Raw genomic sequence first — 23,699 nt, 5'->3', positions numbered from 1 at the left:
TCTCTCTTTCCACAGTTCTAATTTTTCACTTGCATCAGAATGCTCGTCAAGCTTTCTGTAAAGATTACAATTTCCTGTGTCTCATACTTTAAAACTGCATGTTCCATCAACCCTTTCCATGTAACAATTTCTTCCAACCTTTGTCCTCAGTTTTGAAATGATCACTCTTACTGATTTACCAGTCTGTGGAAGTACAACCCAACTTACCTTCACAAAAAAATCCAACAGAATGCTCGGCACAAGCCTATTTTATGGCTGAATCCTACACTTGAAAATCAAGCACTAAACATTTGCAGATCCAAGTAGCAGGCTATTTTTTTCTCTCTCTTTCAAGCTCTAACTAGCATGTTAGAGCCTGAGAGTTTGGGAGAAAATATATATCTTTCTGCAATGTCTTTGGAACTTAAAGCATCTTTCCTTAAGTGCTAGCGGAACTTATGATAAAAGTTCTTCCTCATTCCCCTCTGACATCCTCCTTTATTATGCTGATCTCTTCTTCTATGCAGAGTTCTTAAAAAGGTATGAAAAGGTGCAATGTAGGATGAAGATCCCACAAATATTCTGTCCTATTTTCTTTCATGAAACGGGAAGGAGCTATTGATTTTCATTATAAGAAAAATATAAGATTCTGGAAGGTGGATGGGGGAACTGACTTACAAATTTACTGTTTCCCTTTGAGGGCAAATCTGCAGTGAGGGAACAGAGCCTCAGGGCAGGACACCCTTGAAATGAGACTGAATTTCTTCTTTTGTATAGTTGAAAGCCTTGGAATTTTGTACATCAAAGAGTTGTTAATATTAAGTTATTAAGCATTCAAAATTTGTGACAGATCTAGTTTTAGCCACATGGGGATCAACAGTTCTAGGGAAATAAGACTGGAGGCCAAAAAGCAGATCAGTCATGACTGGGAGGGGGAGGGGGAGATCAGAAATGATAGGAGAAGCACCCTCTGGTGCTCCCCTCCCCCTTTCTTTCTCCCTAGACCTCCCGTCCCATGATCCTTTCCCTTCTCCAGCTGTATATCTCTTTTGCCAATCAACTTTCCAGCTCTTGGCTACATCCCTCCCCCTCCTGTCTTCTCCTATCATTTCGGGTCTCCCCCTCCCCCTCCCAAATCTCTTACTATCTTTTCTTTCAGTTAGTCCTGAGAAGCATCTCAGCCTGAAAAGTTGACAGTACTTCCTCCTATAGATGCTGCCTGGCCTGCTGCGTACCACCAGCATTTTGTGTGTGTTGCTTGAATTTTCAGCATCTGCAGATTTCCTTATGTTTCCAAGGTCTATTTCTGCAAAATATTAAAATGTATTGCTCTTCATTTTTGTTCATTTAAAACACAATGGCTTCGTTCTGATACTAGATCCTTCTTGACATTTAGCATGAAAAAATATATCTTAAGGACACTCTGGCTGCTTTAAAAGATTTAAATATGTAAGTTCTGACTTTGTCTAGGGATGTAACATACCAGGTGTTTTTTGTATTTATTTTGTGGGCAGAGCTTGTTTTGGTCATCCCACATGATGCTTTGAAAAATAAGTCCCTTAAACAATTAGGCTCTCAATGTCAAATCCTCCCAACAATTTCTTCAGGTTAATACTGGTAAGATCATCCTAATTAAGCGTGTTACTGTATTTCTGCTATCAGTATCAAGCCAGCAGTGCTTGCTGCAAAATATAACACCGAGGGACAATTTTGGAAGGAGGTGAGGGAGGTAATTTGGGCAAACCATTTTTAAAATGGCACAGAGAGTCAGCTTTGGTCACAGGTATGAAAAAGGTCCACAATTTATTCCAAACTATGCAGTTAACCTTTCATTTCAAGTAGTTCTATTTAATTTGTGTAATCACAAACCACAGCAGAAGTAATTAATATTCTTTTTCCTATAAGAAGCACAGAGGGTTCCATCGGTTAATCAGGGCACCTGCCTTTTTGGGACAACTCTTAAAGAACAAAAATTGAGAAAATAGCCAGGATTTCCTTTACTTATTCGGGATACTACAGCACTTAATTGGGACAGGAGACTGTTACCTACACACACAAAATGCTGGAGGAACTCAGAAGGACAGTCAGCATCTACAGAAAAAAGTACAGTCAACATCTCAGGCCGAGACCTTTCGGCAGGACGGAAGAGTCTCGGCCCGAAACGTTGACTGTACTTTTTTTTCGTAGATGCTGCCTGACCTGCTGAGTTCCTCCAGCATTTTGTGTGTGTTGCTTAGATTTCCAGCATCTGCAGATTTTCTCGTTTGTAGTTTCTAACTAGCATCAGTTGTGTGCACATGCATGTCTGTTTAGTCACTACATCATGCTTACAGCAAATAGTTTTAAAATAGCATCCATTGCACGTGTTGGCGATTTTTGTCACTGACAGCAAGAAATAAGCGATAAGACAATTTAGAACTGTTTTGCTCGCTGTGGTTTCAAGCATTCAGACTTGGAGATGCTGGAAAAAGCTGGGAGTGAAAATGAAACAATTTCACGACTTCAATAAGTTAAGAACTACGGAGAATTTAAAGGCATCTACAACCATCTTGAATGTTATAATGGAAATGAAGATTTGGAGGATGCAATCATTGAAAGCATTCCATGAAAACAGTCTATTTGCACTAGATGTCTGCGCTGATTTTCTTCATTTGCAGTCAATCAAAACAACACAGCAGCATACACAGATGAATTCCTCCATCAATAACTATTAGGAACTAATAAAGTTTTATAGTCCTGTATTGATAGTGTTCTAATCTGCTCTGTACTTCATTTAAATACATAATTTCAGAATCAGGTTTATTATCTCCAGCATGTGACATGAAATTTGTTAACTTAGCAGCAGCAGTACAATGTGACATGATATTATTTATAGAAAGGAAAAAAGTAAATCAATTACAGTTAAGTATATACGTATATTCAATAGTTAGGTTAAAATAGTGCAAAACAGAAATAATTTTTTCTTAAGAACAGAGGTAGCGTTTATTGGTTCAATGTCCATTTAGGAATCAGATGGCAGAGGGGAAGATGCTGTTCCTGAATCGCTCAGTGTGTGCCTTCAGAATTCTGTACTTCATTCCTAACGGTAACAATAAAAGGAGGACATGTCCTGGGTGATAGGACTCCTTAATATTGGGCACTGCTCCTTGTAGATATCTTGGATACTACGAAGGCAAGTACCCAAGATGGAACTGACTAATTTTACAACTTTCTGTAGCTTTTTTCAGTCCTGTGCAGTAGCAACACCACCCACCCCCCCCACCCACACCTCCATACCAGACAGTAATTCAGCCTGTCAGAATGCTCTCCACAGTACATCTATAGAAGTCTTCAAGTGTTTTAGTTGACAAAACAAATCTCTTCAAAGCTCTTCTTTGTTACTCATTTAAACGGTAGTTTGGCTTTTATTTTATACCTTTTTAGTTTTCCAGGACACTTCAGCTAACCGGGGCAGCTGCTTAGTTGGGCCAAAATATACTGGTCCTGATGTGTCGAATTAACCAGAATCCACTGAATTCACCGACCTTTCTAGCACTAGTAACTTCAAGCAGAATTAAGGTAACTGAATTTTTTTTTAAACCTTTTAAAATATATCTTCTATTTGATGAGGCTGTTTTACAGAGTAGAAATTGAAGGGAGCAGGACCACGATTGTGGGTGACACCTGAAATGGACAAATTGATTCTTAGTCCAGAATAAATATCATTCACATTATTCACTATCAAAATTCAACAACTGTGGTGTGCCGATTTAACTAATTCTTCGCAGTTTATACCGATGTTATAAACATAAGCACGCTTAATTTAACACCCACTGTTTAAGACATATTTTAATTCAGAATGAGATTTAATCTTAAGACAGTTGCACAAAGGGAACCAGGAGATAGTAAGTACTAATAAAGAACAAGAATAGATATTAGGTATAAAGTGATATATACATAAATGTATTTAATATCTTGCACATTCGAAACACACCACGTCATTGAAGCATCTGCTGTTCACTAGCATTTGCTTTCATCAAGGAAGTGCTTAGAATCATTTGCACCAGCTGTAAATGCTCTCAGAGATATTCTACATTGACTGAATGCTACATATTTACCAGGTGTCCGGCAAATTCTAATTCTGCAAGCAATTCCAGTCTCTGCGACTATTTGCACTATACAGGTAATGTTATTTTGGTATTATATTCATATTAAAGGCAAGCCTACACTATTGTCACAGTAATTGTGCTAATTAACAGCTGTCTTGTATGTAAGTAGATTTACAGTACTTAATACAGAACATACACTTTTATCTAAACTAATTCTTTTTGACTTACTTGTTATGCTATTTGAGGTTTGGAAAAAGTGCTAAGCGACGCCAAGTGATTTAAATAACAGCCAGTCTCTATATTTTTCTCTACTGCAGTAATTTTCTTCATTAAAATAAAAAAAATAATTATATCTTGTTTAAGGTTAAAAGGAGATGTTAACATCTGCAAAGCTATAAGCTGAAAAGGAAACAGACAATTCAATTATCGTGTGTTGTTGTGGAGAAGTAATTAATTTTGTAGCCAACTACAGCCGAGCATCATATTAGCAGTATGCATTCAATATATCTACATCTAAGGACAGTGAAGGTCCATATGCTAAACTATTACATGTTAAAATGTCCATTCAAATTCAAATGGATCAATGTAGCTTTATTGAAAGAAAGTACAAAATGAGAGAAGATCCTGAATGAAAGTCTGAAATTTCCAATTGTCATCTTATTGAGGAAAAGCTAAGTAAGTTTTAAATACATTTAGTAAAGAAGAAAGAGGAAATAAGTCAAAGAAAAGGACCAACTACATGTAGGCAGAGGTTTTCCACATTTTTTTGATGAAGTCCAAAAGTTATTTACATTTAGAGTATTACTTGGGCAATTACATCACTGTTCATTGAAATGTAGAAATTAACAAATTAGAAGTGGGCTCAATGCGTCTACACTATTCAAAAAATGATACTGAGTTTAATCCCACCTTCCAATTCTGTCTATAATGTTGCAGATTGTGGTTGACGGTATATATTTTTAAATGTGCCTGAAAGTGCTCTGAAAGGCTTTTTAAATGTGATTGACATTTTCGTTAAAACAATTTCTTGGATGGGAAAATCTTTCTTCAATTCATTTACAAACCTTTGCTCAATACCCTTAAATCCATGTCCATGAGCTGAACATAACAGTGCAAAGAAAACGATCTACCTCACAGCCACAGTGAACAAAGACTATATGCAGTGGATTTTCTGCAAGGAAAAGCAGCAAAAACCCTGAAAGACTTTGTAAAAAGTAGCAAAGCTCTCTGTGAGTAGAAACCAAATTAGATATAATTTTAAGTAAAGAATATTCCAGCATCAAGAATACCTTCAAAAGCTGATGCTTCAAAAAGGTCACATCCATCATTAGGATCCCCAGCACCCAGGGCATGCCCTCTTTTCATTGCTACCATCAGGGAGGAGATACAGGAATCAGAATCAGGATTAATATCACAGGCATATGTCATGAAATTTGTTAATTTAGCGGCACTAATACAATGCAATACATGATAAATATAGAAAAAATTGTATTACTGTAAGTAGATGTATGTACAGTATATTAAATAGATAAGTTAAAATAAGCAATGCAAAAACAGAAATAAATACAAAAAAAAGTAGTGAGATGGTGTTCATGGGTTCAATGTCCATTTAGAAATCCAGTTAGAATGTCCATTTAGAGAACTTTAGAAGTCTGGAGCCTGAAGACACACATTCAATGTTTTAGGAACAGCTTCTTCTCTACTATCGGATTTCTCAATGGAGCACTACCTCACTATTTATGTTCTCTTTTTGCAATACTTATTCAAATTTTGTCTATATATATTTCTTATGGCAATTTATATAGTTTGTTATCGATTGCACTGTACTGTGCCATAAAACAAATGTCATGACATATGCCAGTGACATTAACCATGATTCTGATTCCAAGCCTAAATAATGTTAATATTAAAATGATACTAAATTTACCTCATTTATCATTACATAATTATGACAAATTTGGTTTCAATATTTCTTTATCAATATAGGGACGCTATGCTCAAAGACTGACGTTAAAACGTAACAAATTAGCACTGAAGGTTCCATCGAAACCATAGGAAAAATGCCATCAACTGACATTCAAATAAAAATAATTTCTTTACATTATGACAACTGCAGAAGTTTCTCATTGTCGACTCTAGAGCATGTCTCGTTTTTTGGTGTAACATGATATCAAGTGTGACTGAATAGAATTACTTTAAAGGCATAACATGTCAACTTCACTGAACACAAGAATCATGTAAAAACATGATTTAATTCAACAAAACATTAGCTGTGAAACTAAAATTTAAAATATGCTTGTGCCTTGTAGTGTAATTTAGCTTAAGTATTCATATGCAGTTTAAGGTTACAACTACTTTAATACCACATAAATCAAATGACAATATTGAAGGGCATCATTGTATGTTTTTGCTTCCAATTCACTAAACAACTATGGGATATTACATGTAAATACAAAATTAAAAACATTTATTTTCCTCATTTTCCATCCCAACTTCAGATTACTGACGGATTTATAAGCAGTAAGAAGTCAATAGCAGCTCTATGTTCAACACAGAACTTAGTAAGCCAGTTGGATCCTACAAATTCAGATATTAAAACCGAGAGAGCAGCATTGAGACTCCAGAGAAACCATCTGCTGAAGTGTCAGGCAATGTATTTGAACTCACAACCTCAAGTCGAATATACTACCCTTGACCTAAGACAGACACTTAATATTAAGACATACACAGAAAAGATATTGTCAATCTCATTAAAGTCCTGCAGAATTTTCATAATGGACTTTTGCATAAATAATATTAAAGTATACCCGTTCAATTAAAATCTTTTAGCATTCCAGGCTTTCTAACAATTTCTTTTTAATCATGTAAGTAAACAAATATTGTTTTGGAGGAATATCAACCTTTAAAAAGCTATCAAAATCCTCTTATTGTACTTCTGTAATATATTTTCTATTAAGGAATCCACCTTTTTATGCAAATCGATTAATATCTGCAGTATTTAGGTTGTAGTCACGCTTAGCCTCCTCTCTGCGGAGCACAGTGTGGTTCTGCCAGCACCAGATGACCAAGACATTCTGTGGGTCAGTGAGCATGGTTTAGGAATGGATCAGGAGAGACAACTTTATGGAGTGCATCAGAGGCCACAGGCACCTAAACCCTTGCAAACATAAAATAGATCAGAAGTTGGTCTGCGTTAGGGAACTAGCCAAACTAAATTGTGTCACCAGAGTAAATCAAGCGGTCATTTTACAGTGCTGATTAACTTCAACGCCGCCGCTTCAACTAAGTTTACTCACGGGTCCGACTCTCATGGCGTCCGTGTCCTACTCCGTGGCCCTGGCAACGCCAAATTCTGGCGCGATGCCTGTCGGGAGATACAGTCTATTCCCAACATCGAGAAAATAAACTACAAATCCCATCAGGTAGCGTGGCCCTTTCGGAATTGAGTCCGCCAGGAAAACGTATTATCAGATTTAGTTCCGGAAACAAATTAAAAGCTGAGCAGGAAACCTGAGGTGTAATTTAAAGTCTCCGTAACATTATTTGTGTCCAAAACTTTGTACTTATAAAACTAAACGAAAAATGTAAATGAGTCGACCTTAAACGCTCTCCAGAGATGTCACCTGGCCTGCCCAGTATTTCTAGCATGTTCTGCTTTTTCAGATCTCCAAATTACAGTATCTGCAGTATTTTTAAAAGCAAAAGAAAATATATTGAAAATACTGGAAGTGATTACCAGGTCAAGTTTCTCCTCGGATGGAGGGAGAAACTCGATCTTTCAAATTGATTTTGTTAATGTTATAAACCTACAGGAAAGAGAACATAGTAGTCAATTACATTTTAAGAGACATGCAGATCCAGAACTTGAGGAAAGGAAGAGCAGGAACTGATTCACATGGACATGACAAAAGCGTAGGAATTGATCAAAAGTTGATGAAATTTTCCATTTCAGGGTATGTGGTGAACTACATATACCTGTCTGGACACGCCCCTCTGCTGACTGCTCCTGTGTCTCCTCCCACAGACCCCTGTATAAAGGCAATTGAGGTCTGAGCCCGGCCTCAGTCTCCAGGATGTAGCGTGGTGGTCAATTGCTGCTTGTTCTTTCTTCCAGTCAATAAAAGCCGATATCTCGCCTCACGTCTCAGAGAGTTATTGATGGTGCATCAGGGTATTAATAGTTTTTTTTAAAGAAACACAAATGGAGTTACCTACAATTCAAAACATTCTATGAGGGAGGAAACTAGGGAGTGTAATATACCTCCTGTACCTAATAAAGTGGTTTCAGAGTGATTTCATGATCTTTTCTTGCCGTAGCACATCCACTTCCAGTGTCAATGTGCTATGCATTCAGTGATGTTCTTCTGCTCACCACTGTTATAACACATGATTATTCGAATTATTGTTGCTTTCCTGTCAGCTTGAAGCAGTCTGGCCATTCTTCTCCAACCTCTATTGTTAACAAGGCATTTTGCCCACAGAACTGCCCATTACTGAATGTGTATTGTTTTTTTTTTGCATCATTCTCTGTAAACTCTAGAGCAGGGGTTCCCAATTTTTTTTATGTCATGGACCCCTACCATTAAGCAAGGAGTCCAAAACCCCAGATTGGGAAACCCTGCTCCAGAGACTGTTGTGCATGAAAATCCCAGGTAGTCAGCAGTTTCTGAGATACTCAAACCCACCCCTTTGGCACCAACCTTCACTCCACAGTCAAAGTCACTTACATCATATTTCTTCCCCATTCTGAAGTTTAGCATGAACTTCCTGAGCCTTTGTACATTGAGTTGCTGCCAGATGATTGGCTGATTAGATATTTGCATTAACAAGCAGATACTTGGGTGTACCTAATAAAGTGGCCACTGAGTATTGGAGTATACAAGTACATAGAGCATTGAAAGTGTTGTTACGGGTGGTGAAAAAGGTTTTTAGGAGCATTATATTGTTGTATAAAGTCAATGGTGAGTTGAAACCCATTATAGGTTGAGTACCCCTTATCCAAAATGCTTGGGGTTGGAGGTATTTCAAATTTAGGATTTTTTCAGTGTTTGGATTAAATAACGAGATAGTTTGGGATTGCCATCATTTCCAACTCTGAATTTGCTGCTACCAGTAAGCAGTCTCTGTCTTACACCAGTTAATCGCACAAATGTGATGCAACCGTTCAGTGTGTTAGATTTTCATCAGTGATAATCTTCGCAAACTCATCAATGAATTTCTCTGCTGCTTCGTGATCATCAGACGCCTTATCACCACAGATCTTTAAAAATTCAATGCCGTGCGTTTTCTTAAATCTCTGCAACCAGCCTGCTGAATATTCTAAGGTTCATTTATTATCAAAGTATGCATCCGTATACAACTGTGAAATCTGTATTCACAATTACCTTCCATTTTGCTTGTTTCATAATCACCGTACTATTAAGCAGCATTTATTCACTGCAATCCTGACGAATCCATTCTTTCAATACACGATTGAGGTCTTAATTTTTCACTTTATGCAGTGTTTTTCTCTGTTTTTCATTAACTTCTCTTCATTACATATGTGGGGTCACTTCTCAGAACTGTTTGTGGTGCGCAGAGACCTGAGCATTGCCAGGGAACCTTCCCAGCACCTTGTGGAATTTTCCATTTGTGAAGTCATGTCAGCACTCAAAAAGGTTTTGGGGTTTGGATAAGGGGTACTCAGCCTCCATAGGAAAGGTGAGGTTGGACTGGAAAAAGTACAGAAAAGATTTAGGTAAATTATGCCAGTTCTAGCAGGCCGTAGTTATCAGGAGAGTTTGGCCAGGCTATGTCTTCACTCCCTGGAGCACAGGAGAATGAGGGATAACCTTATCGAGATTGATTTTTCATTGATAAATACAACATGGAACGGGCCCTACCAACCCAATGAGTTGTACTGCCAAGCAACCCACCTATTTAACCCTAGCTTTATTACAAGACAATTTACCAGTACATCTTTGGATTGTGGGAGGAAACTAGAGCACTGGGAGGAAACCCACACGAAGAAACTTCACTGGAAGAACATACAGACCTCTTACGGAGGACACCAAAATTGAACTCCGAACTCCAAACTCCAACACCCCAAGCTTTAATAGCATTGCACCAACTGCTACACTGGGCAGTTGGGTGGAAGTGCATCTCTACCAAAGGAGGTGTAAGGTGTTCCTTCACTCCATTAGTCTGCAGCTCACTCTTGGGACCAGCTTAGCCCCTAATCAGGGTCACGTGAAGCCATGGGAACAGGTGGGGGATGGTCGTATGAGCAGCTGGTGCATATCACAAGTCTTGGTTATGCGACCACTGAAGCCAGGCAGACAATCTCTGAAGTGTATTGATAATGGCTGGGGTCATCCGTCCTGTAAAGACACTGCCCCCAAGGAGGCAATGGAAAACCACTTCTGTGGAAAAATTTACCAAGAACAATCAGGGTCATGGAAAGACCATGATCGCCCGCATCATATAACACGGCACTTAACGAACAAAACAAAGTGCTTCCATGTTATAAGATCATGAGGGGCATTGATAATGTGGCTGGTAGCAGTCTTTTCCGCAGATAAGGAGTATTGGCTTAGAGTGAGATCTAAAAGGGACTTGAGGGCATTTTTTCAAACAGAGGGTGGTGAATATATGGAGTGAGTGCCAGAGGAGGTAGTAGATGTAGGTATAGTATTATCATTTTAAAAGTATTTGGATAGGTACATGCAGGGGCAGTTCTTGAGGAATGTCAGCCAAATGCAGGAAACTAGGACTAGCTAGGTGGGTACCATGGACTGGTTGGGCAAAGGGCTTGTATTTGTGCTTTATTGCTCAATGACTCTATGATTCTATTTTTCACTTTTTAAGGAAAAAGACAAGTATAGCTGGACTAAATTGGTAATAAACATTGGATAGAACCAATTGGTAATAAATTGGGTAGAACATTCTGAGTTCATGAATAGTGATGAATAGATGTGTTTTTCCTTTCTTAAATACGAAGAAGGAGAGAAAGCCAGAGAGGCAGAGAAAATAGAGATGGGATTTTAGAGCCCAAGACCTGGGAAAGAGATCATTGACAAGAGAAGTGTGTAGGTGTCCTTGAAAATAGGGGAGCAGGAATTCAGATGCTCAGTTCAAGGTGAAATAAGAAAACGAAACTAGGAAAATTGAAGTCAGCTTTACACTAACCAGAGAGGAAGATGAATTCGGTTGGTCAGGAATGGAATTTGTTGTAGGAATCGAAGATAATCATTTTGGTTTTCCCACGCACAGTAATCCAGAATTGGATGCCAAAAAGCAGGCCGATAACACAGAGCATGGGTTGAGCAAAGTGTTGGAGAGGTAAACTTACATCAGCAGCCAAATTGTCATTAAGGGTAGCATACTGAGGAAGGGCAGAGAATCATAAATAGTTCCCCAAAGGAAACTAAGGTAGAGGCTAGGATGGAACCTTTAGATATTTAACATCAGAAAGAAAGGAATAGTATAGTATTATCATTTAAAAAGCATTTGGATAGGTATGTGCAAGGGCATTTCTTGAGGAACGTCAGCCAAATGCAGGAAACTAGGACCAGCTGGGTGGGTACCATAGACCTCATTTAGGCTAGGAAGGAAAGTCACTGAAGGAGAAAGTACAGTTGCCCCCATGATACAAGCAGCTCAAAGGTTGATAGAGTACTAGGCTCACAGCTTTTCCTTATGTCAGATATTGGTTAGATGAATAATGTTACACTCAGGTTTTGAAACTAGGTTCTGGTTTCAGCTATTAGCTGGTGGATGTTTAAATGTTCGTGTTAGGCTCCATAACAAGAAGAATTCATAACTAACTTTGTCAATGGCCAAAAGAGCTGATAACATCTGTGTCTTGGTAAGGTTTGAATAAAATGGGTGTAGCCCTAGAATAATGTTAACTGCGAAAGCATCAACTATGGCATGCTTATCCTGATTGAAGCAATATTAAATAGAGTTGCCAAATGAGACCTTTAGAAACAACTTTAAAGAGATAAGGGCTGCAGATGTTAAAGCAAAGCCAATCTCAATTTATGGACTTTTCAAAGTTTAATACCAATAGACTGGGGTTGCATTTCACATAAGCTGGTGCAACATTATAGTGTAGCTGTTGGCATAATACTATTACTACACCAGTCACCTGGGTACAACGCTACCACTGTCCATAAGGAAGTTGTACATTCTCCCCATGATTATGTTGGTTTCCTCTGGGTGCTCCAGCTTCCTCCCACAGTCCAAGGATACACAAGTTAGTAGGTTCGTTGATGACATAGATGTAATTGGGTGGCGGGTGCTCATTGGTACAGTAGGGCCTGTTACTGTGCTGTACCTCTAAATATAATAAAATAAAGAATGGGTTTAGAAGCTTATTAGTACCCTGCTAGCTTTTAGTCCCAAGCAGACAATAAATATCCAGCTCCTCCTGGGTCCTGGTCAAACCACAAAATAGCTCTGGACTAAGGCCACCATCATTTAACTTTTCTTTCTGATTAATTTACCCAATTTTCTGGAAAATTTCATTCCAATTTACCATACCGTAATCAAATGTCATTTTTTCCTTCTGATCAAGCTAACTCCTGTTAGACCATGAGACCATAAGACATAGGAGCAGAATTAGGCCATTCAGCCCATCAATCCCACTCCATCATTTCATCATGGCTGATCCCAGATCCCATTTAACACCACCCACCTGCCTTCTCACCATATCCCTTGATGTCCCAACCAATCAGGAATCTATCAGCTGCTTTGAATATACCCAAGGACTTGACCTCCACTGCAGACTGTGGCAGAGCATTCCACAGATTCTACCTAGTGGAAGATGAGTGGTAACCCTTCCACCCATCTTCATACAATCAGCAAACCTTGCCACAAAGCTATCAACTCCATTATCTAAATAATTGACAAACAATGTGTAAAAGGACTCAAAGTTCTGCTGAAGGGTCTCGGCCTAAAACATTGACTACTTTTTCCCATAGGTGCTGCCTGGCCTCCTGAGTTCCTCCAGCATTTTGTGTGTGTTGCTTGGATTTCCAGCATCTGCAGATTTTCTCATTCTTTTCCCTTCTTATAGCTTTTTTAGCTGCCTTTTGTTGGATTTTTAAAGTTTCCCAATCATCCAACTTCCCACTCCCTTTTGCAACCTTATATGCCCTTTCCTTGGCTTTTATGCAGTCCTCAACTTCCCTTGTCAGCCACAGTTACCTACACCTGCCATATGAGAACTTCTTCTTCTGTGGGGCATATCTATCCTGAGCCTTGTGAACTATTCCCAGAAGCTTCTGCCATCTTTGTTCTACCATTTCTCCTGCAAGTATCTCCTCCAATCCACCTGGACAAGCTCCTTTCCAATGCCTCTGTAGTTCCCTTTATTCCATTGCAATACTAATTCATGCTACTTATGCCTCTCCCTCTCAAATTGCAGTATGAATTCAATCATATTATGGCCACTGCCTCCAAAGGGTTCTTTTACATTAAGCTGACCAACAAAGTCAGGGTTATTACACAGCACTCAGTCTAAGATAGCCTTTCCCTTAGTAGGCTCAAGTACAAGCTGTTCTAAAAAGCAATATGTAGACATTCAACAAATTCCCTCTCTTGCGATCTGACACCAACCTGATTTTCCCAGTCCCCTTGCATATTGAAGTTTCCCATCACAATTGCGACATTACCCTTATTACGTGCCCTTTCCAGCTCCCTTTGCAATCTCAACCCCACATTTTGTCTACAGTTCTTTTTACTCCTCTCTCAGGAGTTGCTTCCTATAATGACTGGGAATGCCTAGCAATGATCGCCACCTTCCAGACCTTTCTATCTATTCCAGCCTTCATTGCTTCCATGAATTCTAGGCCATTATCTCCAAATGATGCGCTTTCAAACCATACTGGGCTCCAAAGATTGAAAAATCATTTGTATCTCTTCCCACTGATGTTCCAATAAAAGAATGACACTTTAAAACAGAGAGAAAAATCATTAGCTAGAATTCAAAAGGTATGGAGTTGGCAGAACAAAGATTTATTGAAAGTGAATTTAACAATGTGGAATGCAATAGCTATTTGTTAAAAGGTCATTTTGCAAATGTTTTCATGAATAAATCATGAACCCAAAATAATTGTTTAAAGTAAGTTGCACTAATTATCGGGTTACTGTTAAAGTGATAGCTTAATAGCAACATCTGTACACGGTCATTTCTGCATTATCACGGTCTTCATTTTCTTTTCATTTCTAACATGATCTTCTATTCAGTTTCCTTTCAAAGATCCAGCCAGCTTTCTACTGCAACAATGTCCCTGCAACTGGTTTCAGAGAACAGCAATACCAACCTTATACACCCAGGATTCTCCTTAATGAATTTTCATAGTGAAGTCTTTCTTTTTGGACAGAAAGGATGGCCTAAAAGATCCTGTAACACAGGTGTTTTCCTTCTTCATCTCAAGAGTTGCCAGATGAAACTTAAACCTGTTTCATTTTCATCTGAATCTTGCTATCTCCCACCACTGCGTCGGCCTGCAGTAACTCATTTCTCAGATCCTTCAGAGGCAGGAAGCCTTTTTTATCTCATTCATGGTGGGAGAACTCCAAATAATGAGCTGCCTAACACACTTTATGTCATGATGGTTTATGACAATACTGCCAAAAAGCGGACATCTCTTCAATGCACTGAAAAGAAACTAACAGGAGAAGTTCCCAGTGGAAGATATGGCCACACCATCAATGTGATTCAGGACAAGGGAGAAACTATATGTGCCTTGTTTGGTGGTAGATCCTACCAGGATCCTGGACAAAGAACTACAGAAAACTGGAATTGCCTGGTGGATTGTTCACCTGAGGTTTTTCTGATTGATATGAATACAGGCCGTTGTACATCCCACGTGATTCCAGAGATAGAAGAAGGCTTTTCATTCCATGTTGCCATTTCAAAACTTGACACCATCTACATATTAGGTGGTCATTCTATTAAAAACAACGATCGTCCTGCAAGATTGCTTAGTCTAAAAGTAGATCTTTCAGACATCCATCCAAGTGTGAAATGTACAATACTACATGGGGGTATCTCTGTATCAAGTGCAATCGTGACCCAAGCTGACACAGATGAATTCATCATTGTTGGTGGTTATGAATCTGAGAGCCAGAAGCGGATGATTTGTAACACCATCACTTTGGAGAATAATAACATTCAGATTTTGGAAAAAGAACCCCCAGTGTGGACTAATGACATCAAAGCAAGCAAAACCTGGTTTGGCAGTGATATGGGAAGTAGAGCGGTGTTAATAGGAATTCCTGGAGAAACAAAACAAGATGCACCAAACGCACACTACTTCTACGTTGCAAATTTTGGACAGCCTAAAGAAGAAAGCCAGATGTCTGCCAGCCAGGAATCCTTTACTGATCCCGAGGAATACAGCACATTTGAAGATTCGGAAGAATTTCGCTTTGATGTGGAAGCAGATCCCTCTGACAATGTGGAAAACATGGATGATGCTGATGAGGAAGGTTATTGGATTAAATGTAGTGCCAACTGCAATGTAAACATCAAGATCTGGGTGCCTTATTATTCTACAGAACTCAATAAACCTGCAATGATCTTCTGCTCGAATGCAGGTGATGATGGACACTGGGTACATGCTCAGTGCATGAATCTCACGGAAATGCAGCTGATTCAGTTTTCTCAGGAGAACATAAAGTACTTTTGCAATGAACATTATATTGACAGAGGAATTAAAACTCCACACAAGCCAAAGCAGATAAAGCGAACGCCGATAAAATCCCCCCGTAAGAAGTCACCGGCAACACTGAAAAGGGTGCCAATGAAGAAGAGCTTTCTGAAGAGACTGTTTGATTGAAAATGTTAGACATGTTAATTCTATGTTTTGAAATTTATGAAAAGTAGCATTTTTAATGTTGATATCTCTGCATACTGATTTTTTGTTTATTTAGGTTTGCTACCCTACAAAGATAACAAGCATTATTGTCTGGAATGCAAATGCAGCAACCAGCAACCTAAACTAGCTTCTTATCATTTACCGATGACAATGTCTAAGTTCTTTCTTGAACATAAATATAAATTATCTGATTTAACAAAAGACAACATTTACTCAAATGAGACAACTAAACTAAATTGCCAAAGGTGCTCAGAATACTATAAAACACAGTAAAATACATTCAAATGCAATAAAACCTTTTGTGTAATAAGATCCAACATTTAAGTGATGTATGGAAGACCAGGAAGTTTTTATTGTTTGATCATAAGCTATTATGTAATGTTAGCTTTAGTGTTTCTTTGGTGTTATTGCCTTGAATGCAACATTTGATGCAGAAATGGATTTTTAAAGAAACTGATTACAAATTTCATTTTATTGCTCTGCTTGTTAATTCAGCAATTATTAACTTTACTTCTGTGGTGTTAATGTTACCTAGAAACAAAAATGATAATTACCCTTTGAATTGAGACCTTTAAAGATCGACACAATAAATTTCATTTACTGAAAGCTCTGATACTCAGAATTCAATGGCTAGTGTAAGGTAACATAACGCTCGGAAGATCAGTCAGCTGCAGGAATGTGATGAATCTCAACTTTCCAATTATTCCAATGCTCCATCTGTCTTGGATACACATCCAAAAGATTTGTTTGTAATGGTTTCCAGTTATAATTGCTGTGTTATGGTTTTCCAGATTCTCTCCAGATATGTTCATGTGTTTAGTATTGCCGGTCTCAATACTAGCAAGTACGATACTTAATGTCTTATCCCTACAATCTAATAGCATTCATACGTAATAAACTCCCGTCCCAAATCCTGACTTAGGTCAAGACACATTCACCTACCACATGTGATCACCAACCTATTTTGGTTTCCTAGTTTAGCAACCACTCAATTTTAACTGTCTGGTCTTCACTTCCAAATCTCTCCTTGGCAGCACCTTCTCACATCTCATAATTCCCACTAGTAATACAAATTCCAAAGATTCCCAATAGTTCTGCAGATATTTAAAACTCCAGCATCTCTGATTTTGATTATTCCATCATTGGCATCCTTGCATTTAAGATCTGGAATTCCTTCCACCATCTTCTCTGCCAAATATCTTGCATTATTAAAAGCTTTTCTTTGGAGCTTAATTGGATATTTTATTTAAGTTGTTTGTCTTGTTGTTCAAAATAATTCCCCTTATATAATCATAACAATAATCTGACATAACACACCAACAAGGCCCCATTCCAAAAAAAAGGTTAACACTAAGTCGTGGAAAGAGATGTCAGGGAAGGTGACAAAAAGTTTGGCCAAAATAGTAGGTTTAGCAAACAACTAGAAGAAAAAGATCAAAATATTCAGTCTACCACATCCACATCAACCCTTTTGTCTATCTACACTGTGCTGTCTTTACGACAGTTATTTAGTTTATAATATTTTCGCTTAGTAATTCATTTGTTAGTATTTTCTAGTTAGAATTAGAAGTGTTTAAAGTATATTCATTGCATGTAAAATATATCGGCATGTGGTGACGTCACATCCGGTTTCGCCGCATCTTGTGGGAAACACCGGTTTGAAATTAATGCGAGGGTGGGGGCTCACCACGAGGCACGCCTGAGCAGAAGTTGTTTTGCAGGCATGAGAAATCACAGTGAGAGCAACGCTGTAAGTTAATAGATAATCGATATATTGAACTAAGATGTTAATGCCAATCCTGTTAAAAGTAACGACGGTCGATAATGTTTATGCTTTCGTTAGTTAAAGAGTTGCGGATAGTTTGCATTGAAGTGTATTTAAAGTAGTCAATGGAGCAGGTAAACTCTGCCTGTATACTGCACCTTAGTGTAATGTAGTTATAGTCACCTTTGCAAGTATTTACAATTGAAATGTGATATTAAGGAAGGAACAAATACTGTATCAATCTTGTATTGTTTTATCAACAGTTTTCACCATATGTTAATGTGAAGAGTGAACAGTAAATGGTTATTCTTACTGCGATCTGGTCTCATTGACTGTGGTTTATCTCGACGTTGAATTCGGCGTTATTAGTACACGTGAAGGAGAACGTTACAGTGAAAAAGCGGCATTATCAGGTGTTTCAAGTGCTGCAATGTCAGCTCCATCCAGTATCAAGTCGACGCCGCCCAGCGACAAGGGCGGTAAACCGACATCAAGTAAGCCCACCCAGGAGTTATCAGGTGTTCCAAGTGCTGCAATGTCAGCTCGATCCGGGATCAAGTCGATGGCGCCCAGCGACAAGGGCAGTAGAGCGACATCAAGTAAGTCCACCCAGGCAAGAGCCAAGGCAGAAGCCGCCAAGGTGCGACTGCGTTACGCCAGACAAGAAGCAGTTTTGAAAATGAAACAGGCCACCAGAGAAGCCGAAATCCAGAAGGAAAGGGCCGCCAGACAAAGTGAAGAGGCCGCCAGAGAAGCCGAAACACATGCGAAAATCCAGAAGGAAAGGGACGCCAGACAAAGTGAAGCGGCCGCCCGAGAAGCCGAAACCCAGTTGGAAATGGCAAAAATATCGACAGAGTTGCAAGTACTGCAGCTAGAAAGAGAAGAAGAAGCTGCCAAGGCGGAAGCAGAGTACATAGAAGAAGCTGAAGGGTCGCGTGATCTGACCAAAGTAAGATCTACTTTAGAAAGGACCAGACTGGAACGCACAAGCGACTATGTACAATCTCAAATAGACAGGCAGGCTCGTCTCCCCTCTCCATACATATTTGATAACGTCCCCAGCTACAAGGAACCTCAGAGAGTCACAATTGCATCACATCCATACGAGGAAGAAAATTTACCCTCGCGACTCCGTGATGAAGTCAAGAATGAAAGAGCTGACAACCGATACTTCTCGACACCAAACTTACAAAGTTTGATGCGAAGAGATGCAGAGGTCGAATCCAGGACGGCAAATTCCATGAGAAACGTACGTTCTCAGTCATATAGGCGCCAACGTACTTCTCCAGCCCGCATGCCGCTTACAGCTGATCCCACGATGCAGTATTTAGCACGACGGGATCTCGTCACTTCGGGACTGTACCAGTTTGACGATAAGCCTGAAAATTACTGTGCATGGTACTCGACATTCACCAACGCGATCGACGGAGTCCAGCTCAGTGCAACCCAAGAGTTGGACCTTCTGGCGAAATGGCTGGGAAAAGAATCACGTGAACAGGTGAGACGCATGCGTTCAGTGTACATCAACAAACCCAAACTAGCCTTAAGCAAAGCATGGGAGAGACTTCGGGAGGACTATGGGGCCCCCGAAGTTATTGAAGCGGCGCTATATCGACGTCTGGAAAACTTTCCTAAGGTGTCAGCCAAAGATCACATTAAGTTAAGAGAATTCGGAGATTTACTCATGGAGATCCAAGGCGCCAAAGAAGATGGCTACTCAGCTGGTCTAGTATACCTAGATACTCCATCCGGGATTAGACAAGTCGTGGACAAACTTCCTTTTGGGCTGCAGGACAGGTGGCTGTCTGTTGCTTTAGAATACAAGGAAGAGCACGATGATCGATTTCCTCCCTTTGAGCTCCTCGCTAGGTTTGTGTGCAGGGAGGCGAAGAAGCGAAACGACCCTAGCCTCGCGGGTCCAGGAAGCAGTACGATTTACACCAAGCCAGGTAGATCCTCTTCAAATGTTTTCAACATTGATGAATCCATGTCAGTGCTCAAGACCGAAGCCCTTGCAACTAACAACGACCCTAGCAAGTATTGTCCGTTGCATAACAAACCTCACCCCCTCAAAGGATGCAGAATGTTTAGGGAAAAACCCCTTGCAGAGAGGACGGCTCTTCTCAAGGAGAAAAGAATATGTTTTAGATGCTGTTCCTGAACCTCTCACCTCGCCAGAGAGTGTACGATCGCCGTGAAGTGTCCGGAATGTGATAGCCCAGATCACGTCGGGGCCATGCATCCCGACCTGTCACCGCAAACCGACGACGCTCCTTCACCCCCACAACAGGATGGCAGGGAGGGAGAGGCTCACCCCAGGACAACAGTTGTCAGCTCGAACTGTACAGAAGTTTGCGGTCAAGCTCAGTCAAGTCGTTCTTGTTCCAAGATCTGCCTCACTAAGGTGTACCCTAAAGGAGCCAAAGACAAGGCCATCAAAGCCTATGTAATTCTGGATGATCAGAGCAATCGCTCACTAGTCAGTCCAGAGTTCTTTAAATTGTTCAACATTGAGAGTGAGCAGTTCCCATACTACCTCAAAACTTGCTCAGGCAACATGGAAACCCAAGGAAGGAAGGCAGAAGGCATCCAGATCGAGTCCCTGGATGGTAAAGTCGTCATCTGTCTCCCTCCGCTCTTAGAGTGCGATGGAATCATGAATAACCGCACTGAGATCCCGACACCAAGTGCGGCGCTACACCAGCCACATCTCCACCACATCGCCAAACACATCCCAGAACTGGATCCAAAAGCGGAAATACTCCTGCTATTAGGAAGAGATGTAATCCGGGTACACAAGGTTAGGCAGCAGGTCAATGGACCACACGACGCCCCCTTTGCGCAACGCTTGGATCTAGGCTGGGTGGTGATAGGAGAGGTGTGCCCTGAAGACGTACACAAACCGATGGTTAACACACTCAAGACCAATGTGCTAGAGAGTGGCCGCCATTCAATCTTTCAACCCTGCCCGAGTGTCCCGTGCATTAAGGAAGCACAACCAGATGTTAACAAGCGTAAAGTAACCTACGAGACGCAGGGTCAGTCAGTTTTCATTCAAACCGAGCACGGAAATAAACTTGCACAATCAGCTCAAGATGCCATTTCTTTAAAAACAAAGGACACCAAGGTCTTCAGAGATGAAGCAAATAATGAGGTTGCCCCATTGCCTTTCAGAGAACCGCGCCAGCGCTCACCAGATAACAAAGAGCAGGCAGTCAAACGGTTCACGTCCTTACGGAAAACCCGGAAAAGGAAACCTGAGATGCAGCAACGCACCCGATTGGCCCACGAGGTACTGTGCACCCTAATGGCAGAGGTCACAGCCATTATAAACGCACGACCACTCCTACCTGTGTCTTCTGACCCAGAAAACCCCTTCATACCTTCGCCATCAATGCTCCTTACACAGAAGGTAGGAACACCTCCTCCACCAGGAGACTTCTCAGACAAGGATTTGTACACAAAGCAATGGAGACAAGTCCAGGCTCTGGCAAATCAGTTCTGGTCTCGCTGGAGACAAAAATATCTACCCTCGTTGCAACAGAGACAAAAGTGGACAGAACCCCGCAGGAATCTTCAAGTTGGAGACTTAGTCCTGCTCAGGGACAAGCAAATCGCCCGCAACAGCTGGCCAATGGCCAGAATCACTGCTACATTCCCTAGCGGGGATGGACATGTCAGGAAGATCGAATTGAAGACTACCGACCAAGGTGATGTGAAAATTTACCAAAGGCCAGTTACAGAAGTTATTCTACTTCTACCTAATGACTGATTAAGAGACTAAGTTTTGTACTCTGTTCATTATGACCTTACGAAGGTCAAGCGGGGAGTGTGCTGTCTTTACGACAGTTATTTAGTTTATATTTTCGCTTAGTAATTCATTTGTTAGTATTTTCTAGTTAGAATTAGAAGTGTTTAAAATATATTCATTGCATGTAAAATATATCGGCATGCGATGACGTCACATCCGGTTTCGCCGCGTCTTGTGGGAAAGTACCGGTTTGAAATTAACACGAGGGTGGGGGCTCACCACGAGGCATACCTGAGCAGAAGTTGTTTTGCAGGCATGAGAAATCACAGTGAGAGCAACGCTGTAAGTTAATAGATAATCGATATATTGAACTAAGATGTTAATGCCAATCCTGTTAAAAGTAACGACGGTCGATAATGTTTATGCTTTCGTTAGTTAAAGAGTTGCGGATAGTTTGCATTGAAGTGTATTTAAAGTAGTCAATGGAGCAGGTAAACTCTGCCTATATACTGCACCTTAGTGTAATGTAGTTATAGTCACCTTTGCAAGTATTTACAATTGAAATGTGATATTAAGGAAGGAACAAATACTGTATCAATCTTGTATTGTTTTATCAACAGTTTTCACCATATGTTAATGTGAAGAGTGAACAGTAAATGGTTATTCTTACTGCGATCTGGTCTCATTGACTGTGGTTTATCTCGACGTTGAATTCGGCATTATTAGTACACGCGAAGGAGAACGTTACATACACTAATCCCATTAATTTGTTTTTTTAGCTCAATACCATATTCCTGCAATCTCCCATTCCTTTGTATCTAGAAATCTGTCAATCTCCTTCTTCAGTAATGGCATATTCATATCTTATTCTCCTATGGATGACAATGCCTTAGGTTCACCAGCCTCCAAGTGAAGAAGTTTCTCATCTCAATCCTAGTCATTTACTATGCATTTTGAATGTGACTCCAAGTTGTAGACCCCTCTCTTGAGCCATATGAATTACCTTTCCTGTGTCCCATTTGTCAAGCTCTGTTAATTTCAATGAGACATCTGCTCTTTCTTCTAAATTCTTGTGAATGTAAACCTAATCAACCAAATGTCTCTTCCTACAACTGCCTCACCATCCCAGGAATAAGTTTAAGTAAACATTTATGGTGCTCCTTGTATATCTTTCTTAGGTAAAGAGACAAAAAACTGTATGCAGTACTCCAGGTGTGGTCACCAGGGCCTGTACACAAAACCTCAAAGCCAATGAAAGGCATCACACAAGTTCTCTTCTTAACAGCTAGCTGCTGCACCTGCATATTTACTTTCAGTCACAGGTGTACAAGATTTGCAGGTCCCTTTGTATTTCAAGACTTCACAGTCTATCAACATTTAAATAGAAATATGCCTTTCTGTTTTTTTTCTACGAAAGTGAATAATTTCACATTCTTCCACTTCTAGTGCAGCAGCGCTACATTTGCCAGCATTCAGTTCATGCCATTATCTAGAGCATTTTGGAAGGTGACAAACAGACCAAAACAAGAAGCAGGGGAGAGGATTAGGGACAGCTTTCCAGAGCCAAGTGACTTGGAATCTAAACACATTCTCACACATTGAGGTGGAATTGATACTGGGGCTATGAAAAAGATCACAATTATAGGAGCACATATATCTTGAAGAACTGTAGGCCAGTAGGGTATGAAAGCAAAACAAGGATGATTATTTTAAATTGAGATATTCGTTGAGCACAGACATAATGGATTAAGATGATCATGATGCATTGAAAAGGTCAAGTCATAAGAGAAGTTTGAATCAGGGTTTCAGCAGTTGAGGAACTGAGAGAGGAAAGCAGGGATGTGGTCAGGAATTTATTCTTGAGTTGAATATAATACCAGGAGAGATTCCAGAAGATAGAGTCAGTGGTCAGGGCACAGGGCATATAGGGGAGACCAAGCATTCAAACTTCCCAACATTTAGTTAGAGGAAGTTTCTGCACATACACAATATGTTAGACAAGCTTAGATCTAGAAGTCCAGCAAAAATATTGCAATTAATCGAATGAACAGATGTATAGAAAAGCACAAAAGGTCCAGCAGCTAGTTGATAACCATGATTAACCAAAACAACCATTAGCCCAAAGACCTAACCCCACCAGAACTAAATAAAGATGAGAGATTATCAAGAACAGAAGCAATCAGTAAGTAATAGAAGAAGAAATTTGAAGCCCCTTTAGCCAAGACTGCCTTTGATGTGAGTGTCCT

The 23,699-nt window shown here is 39.9% G+C and overlaps 2 protein-coding genes across 6 annotated transcripts in view; one reads left to right on the top strand and one right to left on the bottom strand.

Annotated features, from left to right (window-relative positions):
• Positions 1–7,445, bottom strand: part of iftap (intraflagellar transport associated protein) — a 38,105-nt gene extending 30,660 nt beyond the window's left edge. For 2 of the 5 annotated variants that reach the window (XM_059975955.1, XM_059975959.1), the window contains exons 1-2: positions 7,364–7,404; positions 7,033–7,224 (exon numbers count right to left, since the gene is read on the bottom strand). Coding sequence is in view for 1 of the 5 variants with exons in the window: in XM_059975960.1 (XP_059831943.1) it covers positions 7,364–7,378 (15 nt within the window). In the remaining 4 variants the exon portion in view is untranslated. Of the gene's footprint in view, positions 1–7,032; positions 7,225–7,363 lie in introns of all 5 variants that reach the window. The other 3 variants (XM_059975957.1, XM_059975956.1, XM_059975960.1) reach the window with 3 other exon arrangements.
• A 6,890-nt stretch (positions 7,446–14,335) lies between these two features.
• Positions 14,336–15,895, top strand: rag2 (recombination activating gene 2). Its single transcript, XM_059973960.1, has one exon. The coding sequence runs from the start codon at positions 14,336–14,338 to the stop codon at positions 15,893–15,895; it is 1,560 nt and encodes a 519-aa protein (XP_059829943.1).
• Positions 15,896–23,699: the final 7,804 nt, after the last annotated feature.

This window comes from Hypanus sabinus, chromosome 7, assembly GCF_030144855.1.
Source record: "Hypanus sabinus isolate sHypSab1 chromosome 7, sHypSab1.hap1, whole genome shotgun sequence".
Classification (NCBI taxonomy): Eukaryota; Metazoa; Chordata; class Chondrichthyes; order Myliobatiformes; family Dasyatidae; genus Hypanus; species Hypanus sabinus.
The sequence above is the reverse complement of the archived record's forward strand: the minus strand, read 5'-3'. Positions and strand labels throughout refer to the sequence as shown.

Bases quoted from the DNA above. Each gene is read 5' to 3' on its own strand.
- rag2 (XM_059973960.1), top strand. From the start codon at position 14,336: ATGTCCCTGCAACTGGTTTCAGAGAACAGCAATACCAACCTTATACAC.